Source organism: Hippocampus comes, unplaced genomic scaffold, assembly GCF_001891065.2.
Source record: "Hippocampus comes isolate QL1 unplaced genomic scaffold, H_comes_QL1_v1.1 scaffold190, whole genome shotgun sequence".
Classification (NCBI taxonomy): domain Eukaryota; kingdom Metazoa; phylum Chordata; class Actinopteri; order Syngnathiformes; family Syngnathidae; genus Hippocampus; species Hippocampus comes.
In genome coordinates this window covers 670826-681646 of record NW_017805121.1, presented here as the reverse complement: position 1 = coordinate 681646, position 10821 = coordinate 670826, and the positions used below count along the sequence as shown (strand labels likewise).

The window sequence follows — 10821 nt, the reverse complement described above, 5'->3', positions numbered from 1 at the left end:
CGCGCCACTGTGATTTATCTAAACACACACACACACACACACACACACACACACACACACACACACACACACAGACACACACACACACACACACGTTGGCTCGGTCTGCATGACAAAACTAAAATATGCGCTTCCAGTATATTCACGTCCGCCGTTCACTGCGTCTCGTCCGGTCAAGTCAATTCCGGTCCGGTCCGGTCTCGTGTGGAGTCCAGGCCGGTCGGGCCCTCGCTCGTCTCGCCATTCCAGTCCAGTCCGACCCGTCACTGTTATGTTGAGTCTCTTCTTGTCCCAGCCCGCCTCTCTTTCTCTTCGTCTAGTCTGGTCCAATCGAATCACATCAAGTCTCTCCGTTCCGGAGGTCGATTCTAGCCCGGTTCAAATGGACTCCAGACGCGTCGAGTCTTCTGCGGCTCGCAACGTCCCGTCTGTTCGAGTACATTCAACCGTAGTCCGGTCTACTAGTCTTGTCCCCTAGTTTAGTCCCGTCCATCTCACTGCGGTCTCTTCTATTCTAATCCGCTCCAGTCCAGTCTGTCAGAGTCTACTGCGGTTCGTAGTCTACGCCAGTCCTGTCAAGTCGACTCCGGTCCAGTCGAGCGACTCCGGCTCAGGTTTTTATTTGTGGTCCGTTGCGGTCCAGTCCGATGCCGCCTGTCGTCGTCTAGCCGCGTCCGGTCCGGGCTCATCCGGTTCCCCCTCATCTCCGTTTGACTCGTCTCGTCCGGTCGAGTTCGGAGGCGACTCGCGGTGGCGTTTATTGACAGACCTGTCGGGGTTTTGCGGGCAGACGTGCATCTGCAGCAGGATCCTCTGCGTGAAGGTCTTGAAGCACTGGCCGCACTTCCACAGGTGCCAGTCGCTGAACTCGCTGCTGAGCTGGCTGGTGGACGTGGGACTGGCCAGGACTCTTTGGTTCTTGGAGGACAGCTGGCCGAAGGAGGACTCGGACGACAGGAACGGCGCTCCGCTCTTGTCCGCCGCCGAGAAACTTCTGCCGCACGCCATCTGAGGGAACACCATGGAGCGCACGGACGCCGACGAGGACGCCGACGGCGCGTGACGGCTTTTGCCGAAGGCTTGTTGTTGTTGTTGTTGTTGCTGCAAGGACTCCTGACGAGACATCACCTCCGACACCGACGCCGGCACGTTCACTGCGTGCACAAAAGAGCAACTTTTCAATCTTTAGGACCCGATGTCTGCGCCGAGGATCCGGGCTCTCCGCGCAAGTCCGAGATGAATGCTACGGGTTCATGTTGACCATTTGCGGAGAAAGACCTCCGTCGGCCTTTCACGTTCTACGTTCAGCGCCCACGTCTGGCGCCGTTGCAACGAGAGAGAGCACGGCAGAGGAAAGAACGATGAAGTCTCTCACGGTTTTCGTCCTGAGCGACGCACTGCAGCGGAATTCCGAAGAAGGAAGTGTACGAGTCATTGTACCAAACGAGGAGCTCGCTTCCTCGGGGGATGTCCAGGCACGCCCGGTAGAAGATGCTCGACCTAAAAGGCACAAAAAGGCAAATCGTCCAAGGAGCTCTCCGGACGCCATCGCTCACGTTGCAAACGCTCAAGCGCTTCGTTTGACCATTGGGGGGGAGGGGGGGGGGCTCATGCTACATGATCTCTTTGGACCCCCACCAGCCGCTTTCTGCGGAATGTTCTATAAAGCGCCTGCTCTGTCACTCTTGTATTGTTTGGAAGAAAAAAGGTGTCACGGTCAAGAGCGCGTCCCCTCCGCGCGAGGCAGCGGGCGTGTTTCTTTTTTCATACCTGACCGCCCGATGAGAGCCTTTGATGTGCGACACCAGCCGGCTCGGCAGAGCAGCGAGCGCAGATGAAAAACGTCACCCCGCCCAAACCCCCCCACCTCATTCTTTCCTTTCATCTGATGTGAGGTCAGGGGTATGTTTGATTTACGGCCCGGCCCCTCCTGACTGTGTTGTCATGTTGGCCCCACCCCTCCCGCGTGTCCTGAGGCAAAATAAAACACGCTTGACATGAGGCAACTTTTGACACCCCCGCGCCCCCCCCCAAAAAAAGTGCTACATTTAGCATTAGCCACTTTAGCGATGAGGTCCAAACAAGTCCTGTCCAAAGTACCGTAAGCAACACTAACCTAAACTTAGCACTAACTAGCATACTTCCGAAGACGACGAATCGCTCGGGAAGTGAAACGGACGCGCGCTTGTGAACTTGCTCTGACGTATTTTGGGTGAGTCATCACCGATATGTCACATGACTTGAGTCCTCGCCGCCGCCGCCGCCGTGTTAGCCATTCGGTTAACAACGCGAAAGACATCTTGGGATATTTTCCCCGCCGCCTCTTCGTGAGCCGCCAAGCGACGCATCCTCGGTTTAAGATAGCGGACAAGAACGACATTCGGGTATTGCGCGCGTTCTCGGCGGACGCGCGCTTTCAATGGGAACGCGACCGATGAGATCTCGAGGACGTCAGCGTGGGCGAGAACGCGAGTTGAGAAACGGCCGACGACCGAGATGGATGACAAAGCCGATTCTGTTCAAACTTGACCGCACGAGGCTAACATCCGAGAAGAGGAACGACGCGAGGCGAAGAGCGAACCGGCCTCATCCGACGCGAGCTCAATTCTCATTGGAGAAAAGGCCATCGTGTGAAGCTCGTTCAATTTTACGGGCGGGCTCAGTCGGTCTTGACGACAAAGCTAAGCATTAGCATGTCGCGCTAGCGGGTTTGTACCTGTACTGAACGACCATCATGTTCTGCTCTCCGCAGTGTCGGGCGCATCGGATGTACCTCATCCAGCTCGATTTGGCCGGATCGTTGCCGTCCAGGAAGTGACACAACGTTCCCTCGGAGTCGTAAATCTGAAACACACGAGCGGCGTCCGTTCATTGGACGGTGGTTTGGCTTGAGGGGGGCTCATATCGCTTTGGCGCCAAATGCCACCGCCGCATCGTGTTCGCGGCAATTCCACGCGGCCGGATCGCACCGCACACGCCCGCGCGGCACATCTGGTCCCCAAGATTCCGAGCATTCCCCCCCCACCGCCGCAATTATTTGGATCCAACCGGGTTCTCTTTCACACGTTGTTCACGGCCGATCCAGTTCACACTTTCCGCAAAAGTTGAATCGGGGCAAGCGGGCGGTCTTCGGTGCGATCCGCAGCCGGACGCCAACTTGGCCGCGCTTCAAAACGTCGCTCTCGGATTGGGGCCGAAGCGATTCGCGGCATCTGATCCGCACGCTGCGTTCACACGGCTTTGGCGCCCACGTTTCGGTTTGACGCCTGGCGACATCGTGAATTTGGGACACCGTCGGAGAACAGACGTGGAGGCCGGGACGACGACAGGAAGTGAATTTAAAAAAAAACACACAAAAATCCGGTCTTTGGTGAGGAGTGGACACCGTGTTGGAGGTCTTGTTGGACACGCACGCACAAAAAGCTGCCGGAACTGGATAAAGACTGCGAGACATCATTTAGCGGAATGTCGCAAGCCGAAGTCGTTCAAACGTTTTCCACACTTTCTTCTGTCTTCCTCCATTATCCTTGTTTGACTTCAAAGACCACACACGCGCGCGCCGTGCGCAAGCTCGATCCGGGATGACTTTGTTCACGCTCGCGTGCGCCCATTCGGTCCGTTTATCAAGACACGTCGGACGTGTGTTTGTGCGGCAAAAAGCCACTAATGCAGTCGCGGTTATCAAAAGCCGAGTGTGAGATACGCGCTTAGCGCGCTCACCTCGCGCTAAAACGCACTTAGCGCGGGGCGCCCGTCACACAAGGGATGATAAAACACGTGACGCACGCACGCGGGGGCCGGACGAGATTTTCCGCACTTTGTCACGCCGATAACGGCTTTGATTTCGGGAAGGCCCGAGCGGCGCCCAGTACGACTTTGCACGACGGGCGCCGCTGTCGCGGTGGTTATAGAGTCCAAATGGTGTAAAAGTGTTTGTGAGGGAAGATCGATGATCCCGCGCTTGAGTTGTACACAAAATCAATCCGAGGCGCTAATTCTGCCGTTATCTGCTCTCTTCATCGCCTCCTCTTCGGCGCAACTCTTCTTCCTCGCGCCGGCCGTCCCTGCTTGGCGCTTTTCCAGATGACTCCCGGTCACACGTTGTCATCTTCCATGGAGAGAGATGGGAAAAGAACAAAACAACCCCCCCCCCCCCCCCCCCCCCGCCATGGTGGTGTTCCTGACTCGCACCCTATTCCAGTTTGCTCCGCTGTGTGTCTCGTCTGCTTTTTTTGTCCGCCATATTGGCAAACGGCTTTCACGTTCACACTCGTTCTCGATATGATTGACTCCAAATGGTATCGTGTGACATTTCCTTCACGTCGGGTTGCAGCCGGTTTGGCCGCGCTGTCCACGTCCGCCGCGTGCGGCATCTCCGCCGCTTTCCAAGCTAACCCCGTTCCCAAGTGACCGGCACTTGATTTCTCCCGTTGGCGCCCGGCTCAGACTGGTTTCACCCGCACCATGTCCGGTGCACGCGGCCGCTCGGAACGCCATTGGCCGTCGCGGCGTGTTCGGAATGTGCGCGTGCGGCGGGGGGAGTCGGCGATCGCGAGGCGCTCGCGATTGTTGCGTTCGGCCGCGTCGCCCGCTGCGCGGCGGGCCTTTGAAACTTCCGACGAGGAGACCGAAGCAAATGTAAACGCGGCGCACTCGCTGACACGTGATGGCACCGCGGGAAACGCCAGAAGCCGAAGCGTGAAGCGGGCGGCCGCCGCCGCCGCCGTGCTCTCGGCGAGCCGCCTCATCCATCAGCTCATCGGACGTCCCAAAATATTTGCACAAGTGCTCGCCGTGCTTTCTCACACTACAAGCCCGTGGGGGCGGGGCCGGCACCGGGAAGCCGATCAGATGCCATCGCGCGCGTGCGCAACTCCACGCACGCACACACACACGGACCTCGACCCACTCGTGCACCTCCAATGTCGAATGACACGTGAGCCAAAGCGGTCAAAAAATAGGACGGCGAAGGAAGCCATTTTGTGGCAGCATAACTCCGATTTTCTTTTCACAGCGGCGCCCCCTACAGCCCAAACGCAACAAGCCCGCCAACGCCAAAACTTTGTTTTCAGACCATCACGAGCAGCCACAACTAAAATCTCTTTGCAGACGCGGTGACGGCCGCGGCGATGATGTCATTGCGGTTGTTGAAGAACGCGCCGAAGGACGGACGGCCGGCAAATAAAAAAGCCTTTTACGACATTCCGACAGGCCCGGGAGGATTGTGGGAATCCTCCTCGCGGGCGTCGCGCTAGCTAAATATTTGGCCGCCTCGCCTCGCTTTGCTTGGCGTGGCTTTGCTTTCTGTGCCGCCGTGACGGCCTCGTGACCACGTCATCCCTTTTGGGGCCTGGAAGCGTGCGGCTTTCCAACGGGAATCTTCCGCTTCCCTGTTGGGCTTCCACTCGGGAAACGACGACGACGACGACATCAAACCTCCGACGGTCTCGGCTCGACGCGCTTTGAGTTGGCACCTCATGTGGATGGGCTTGGAATTGGACTCAATCGGGCATGACGACCAAGTCGGGCAGGAAGACGATACCGCGCCCGCTTCAAACTGTCGGGCAGACGCTGCGCGCTCACACCGGCTCAAAATCGGAGCTTGGGCCCGACTCACGTTTTGCTCACGTCCGATTTTGAGCCGACGAAGCCGCCTCACATCCGACTCCCACTATGGAGTTCACACACGACTTCCACCCCCGACGCATTTAGTGTGCATTGAATTCGGATGTCAGCATCCTTCAATTGCGGCGTGCGCAAAAAGGCAGCGGGTTACCTCCCACAAGTGCCGCGTGTTCCTGGAGGCTCCGCAACGGACTTTGTCCAGCGTGAGCAGGGTGCCCTGGAAGGGTCCGATCCAGGTACCCTGGGGAATTCTTTGGGCGGCGCAGATTCCGTACCCCAGGCCGGGTAGGGTACTGGTGCAGAGACACACCTACACGCACACACACACAAATGATTGATGAATGGGGAGTTTCGAGAAGAAGAGACTTGAAAGTCGAGGCGAATCTTTCCAAAGTTCCAAAGTTTTAGTTAGAGGTGTCAATTAATTATTAATTAATCGCGTCAATTGTTCTTACTGTTTTTGATATGTTAACCTAAGCACCTTTTAAGGACCTGATGTTCTATTTTATTTTTATTTTGTAATTCTTTGGAGATTTACAAAAACAAACAAAACAGTGATATTCCCCCTCGTGGTCGAAACTAAAGGTTGCAGGTAGGACTTTGACTAGTTTCAAATACAGCAACTTTCTGCTGTATTTGAGGCTGAAATGGCGAGGACTGCACCTGTCCAAGTCTGCTGAAAAACAAAATACGTTATCATGCCACTTTTTCTTTTATCTTTTGATCTGCCTCAATAATATAACGAATTTAAAATGAAAAGAGGGGTTTTCTCAGTCATTTTTAGCTGAGATTAAAATATAGATTAATTAGATTAATTACAGCCCCTAATTAATTAACCTCACAATTTTTTTTAATCGCCTGACAGCACTAGTTTTAGTTCCTAAATCCTAAAATTGGCAGCTCAAGTCGAGTCACGCGTCCGTGGGGGGCGATGGTGTGGGGGGGGGGGCGCTCACCTCTCGGGGCAGATCTCTGAGCCAGTCGGGAACGTCGGGAAGTGGGAGGGGCGCCGGGGCGGTGCCGCTGGTGCCCACCAGCCTCCGCAGGGAGTGAAGCGGTCCGTGCATGGGACACTCGCCGTTGCGGTTGTCGGCGCACATGTCGCAGCCTGCAAGCGGACGCTCAACGTGAGGGAAAGTGAGGGAAACGCCGCGTCTCGGTCAGCCGGCGTGCTTTCGCGCCGCTTTCCCAAAGGCTTCACGTAACCCCTTCCGGGTTGCATTGGCGACGTCGAATTGATGCGGGGGTTGACACCCAAGTCCCATTGTCTGGCCTCCGTTTCAAACCCGCTTCGCACCTCAGACAAGCAATTTTGTGGAGGTTGACCTTCGACCCGAGTAACACCGAAGCCACTTCAGACCTGGTTCACACGTCAGGTTCCCATTTAGTTTCTACCGAGTTCACATTCTTCTGTCTGGTTGGTCCCGGCTTTCAACCGAGTGCAGACCGTGTCAAGATTGCACCCCCCGCACACCAACGGGTTTTTTTTTCACTCCGACCTCACATTCAGATTCAGACCTGGCAGACGAGGTGCACACCCGATTGACATTTAAGTCAACAGCACGTTTCCACCGGGGTCATACCGGGTTCAAACCCGAGTGGTCAATTTCAGTGTTGCCGCCGCTTTCACGGCTAACTGGCGCCCAATTGGCAACCGGTTCAAAGTCTTGAGTCAAACCTGGTTTCCGCTGCTTTCGGCACTCAGGTTGGATTTCCAGCTGGCTCACAACAGTCGGAAAAACGGTTTCACCCGAGCTGGTTTCACACACGCCGCGCTCGCAATTACGCAGCTCAAGTTTCTGCACCTGACTTGGGTCACGCTGTGTCAGATCTGGTTCCCACCCTGTTCCCGTCCCGCTGCTTTTGGGGGCGGGGTCAGGGGGGGCGGGCTGTTCCAGAGCATCCTCATGGTGTTCCCACAGCACGCTAACATCTGACTCCTGTTTTCTTTCCGGCTGGCCCGCACCGGTATCAAGCCATTTGTCATCGAAGCGGTCTCACGCCGCGTTACCGACGACTCCGCTGATTCGGGATCGGTCCTTGGTGTGTGAAACCCGGTTCACAAAAGCTTCAGACGTCTTTCACATCCAATTGGCGTGTTGTTTTCCCAGCCCGGCCGAGACCCGATTTCACAGCGGGTGGCTGACGTGGTGCCGCCACAATTTCACCTCTGCGGTCGTTCACGTTGTACCCGCAGCCGACCCTCAGCGGTTTCAGACCCGGTTCGCGCCATCGGGTCCACTGTGTGCTCACGGGGCTTCCTGAATGTTCTGCTGCTGCTGTTCTTTTTAATGAAGGGGGTGTTTTTTCCCTTCGAGGGGAGGGTGGGGGGGGGGTTGTTTTTTTTTAACATTTACGAGGTTCGCTTCGGCCGCACTGAAATCATTCCCGACATATTTGCGTCGCGAGCGCGGCGGGGTGAAACGCGTCAGTCGCAGCCCGACCAAGTGTGACACTAATTGACGTCAATAATTGACACGCCGATGATTATCTGGAGTTGAAAAAAAACAAAAAAAGTCCCAGCAGGAAGTCTCGCTTGTTTTTCTCTCGTCTTTTTTCCCCAAATCTGAACGATCGGCGGCGCGGGAAGAGTGACGGCCGCTGACGGATGAAGTCACGAAGTACGCGGCTGCTAAACGGGAACGACGGCAAACAAACATTCCCACTTTGGGACGCCCGGGAAAATTTGCAGAGTTGACGTCGCCCCCGCTCGCTTCTCACGACAATCGGGAGCTTGTCTCCATGTTGCCGAGCAACAACAACACACACGCACGCACGCACGCACGCACCACAATTTATAGCCATCTCACGCCCCCTGATTCATTTACGCACACGCACACACACACACACACACACACACACACACACACACACACACACACACACACACACACACACACACACACACACACACATACACATTCTTAGGGCACGATAAGAACTGCAAATGCAAGACACACTTTGCGTGCGTGGTGGTGGTGTCATTGCTCCAAAACGAGAGGACATTCTTTTGTATCATCTGACAAGAAGATGCGATGTCCTGTTCGCGTGTCGATGGATAAACGACTGATTTGTGAATTCACTTCTTCACAAATCAATTCAATTTGTGGAGATTAAAAAATAAAAAAAGACTCCTGTTGACGAATCAAGTTTTGCGCTGACTTGTTTGGCGGAGCGTTTTCCCTTCCTGAGTCGGCTCCATTTTTGCTCTTTGAAATGTGGACTTGTCGATTGACAAAATTCACTTTGTCGGTTAAAGCGACTCACATTTCTCGGGACGTATTTGCAATGCGGTGTCAAGAAAAGGACATTTGCTTTTGAAGAAATGCCATTTCGTCATTGGCGACCGATCTTTGCTCACTGAAGAGCACAAATGCGCATGAAGGAAGGAATTTGGCGCCCTGAACAAACAAGTCGCATCTGCTCAGTCAGAAAAGAAATCACATTTCTGGCTTCATAAAATGTGCCTGGGGACGAAGAAAAGTCTTTTCAAGGAGGTGACTACAAACTACCTTCGCTCTCCATTTCTTGATTCAGAAATTACATTTTTAACTCACAGACTCAAATTTGGGGTTAATGTGTTTTCTTTGTGTGTGTGTGTGTGTGTGTGTGTGTGTGTGTGTGTGTGTGTGTGTGTGTGTGTGTGTGTGAGAGGGAGAGAAACCGACCGCTTTATTTACACACTAAACACTTCACTTTCAGACACACACGCACACACACACGCGCATGCACATGGCCCCCCGGGACCTCCGTACGGTTGTGTTGGGATGATAAATAGCGTTGCGCTGGATCGATCCCCCTCCCTTTTCGACCCCCTCATCTCCCCCAACCCAAAACTATATGCAGCAATTAATTCCCGCTTGTCCCGCCATCCCTCATCGGCCCTGCCGCCGCGTATCGACGCAGATTACTGCTGATGAACCGTTTTATCACACGTGCGCGCGCACGCACGCACGCACACGCCTTCATCACGTCGCTTCCGTGACAACTTTGAACACGGGCCCGAGACGTGAGCGCAAAACACGCGCCAAAAAGAAAATCATCTCTGTTCGGACACTCCGATTCCAAATTGGAAATGAGACGACATTTCAATGTGGAGACTTGAAGCGACCCGATTTGAAGCGGCAAAAGTGCATTGAGGTGATTTGAAAAAGCGTTACATTGTGTGCGAGTGTGTGTGTGTGTGTGTGTGTGTGTGTGTATTTTTTATTTTTTTTTAATAAATGACAAAAAGGATACACTTGCTTTAAATCCACACATCCAATGATGCGTGAAATGAAGATCATTCATTTTGCTCATCGATCATTTGAAAGTGAAACGTGATCGTGATCCATCCCGGCCGGCTCGAGGCCGCTGACCTCTGACGGCCAAAAAGAATCCGCCCTCATTTTGAACATTGCATTTTTAATTTTATTTTATTTTTTGAAAGAATTTTCCTCCCCTGACTGTAGTTTTTCGTTCATTGTTGCTTTTGAATAAATATTCAGAGGCTGCAACATTTTGCGGCGGTGCACTGAGCTTGAATTCAAGGCAAGAACATTTGGAATGACCTTCAACATTTTTCGGACGACTGTATTAAAATCGAGAGATTCTCAATGAAAAAAAATGACAATTAAAAATATGCAGATATATCAAATATTGAAGACGTGTGAAGAGTCAATTTGTCAAAGGAACGAGGCAAACCGTCGATAATTTGAGGTGTCAAATGTTTTCAAAATTAGAGGTTGATTGTCAAGACATAAAAATGTGATTTCATGTTAAAATGAAAAAGAAACCAAATGACGAGTAAAAAACTAGATACACACACACACACACACACACACACACATTTTTGTGTGTGTGTGTGTGTGTGTGTGTGTGTGTGTGTGTGTGTGTATAGAGACTGTCTAGTTTCACATGTGCGGAAAAGTGCGCGTACGTACGGTTGTTGACGTCGGCGTTGTGGCTGCTGACGGGTATGATCTCCATCCTCTGCTGTCCGTACAGGAAGTAGTCCAACTCCTCGGCGGTCAGCTTCGTCCCGTCCGCCGCCCGCGCGGACGCCGACGCGGCGGCCTTCCCGTCTTCCTCGCCGCCGCTCTTGACGCTGGAGGACACCACCCCGACGCCCCCGCAGCGCCGCTCCTTCACTTGGAGGAGGCGTCCCAGCGCGGGGTTCTCAGCGGCGGGGGCCGCCACCCCCGCCAAGGCGTCCCC

General features: G+C 54.0%; 1 protein-coding gene across 1 annotated transcript in view; it reads right to left on the bottom strand.

Moving 5' to 3' along the window:
• The window catches only part of prdm6 (PR domain containing 6), a 45930-nt gene that overhangs the window by 33469 nt on the left and 1640 nt on the right, over positions 1-10821 (bottom strand). Inside the window, exons 3-8 of the mRNA XM_019865937.1 lie at positions 10548-10821; positions 6582-6733; positions 5777-5935; positions 2717-2844; positions 1376-1500; positions 770-1154 (exon numbers count right to left, since the gene is read on the bottom strand). Of these exons, the coding sequence (XP_019721496.1) occupies positions 770-1154; positions 1376-1500; positions 2717-2844; positions 5777-5935; positions 6582-6733; positions 10548-10821 (1223 nt within the window). The remainder of the gene's footprint in view (positions 1-769; positions 1155-1375; positions 1501-2716; positions 2845-5776; positions 5936-6581; positions 6734-10547) is intronic.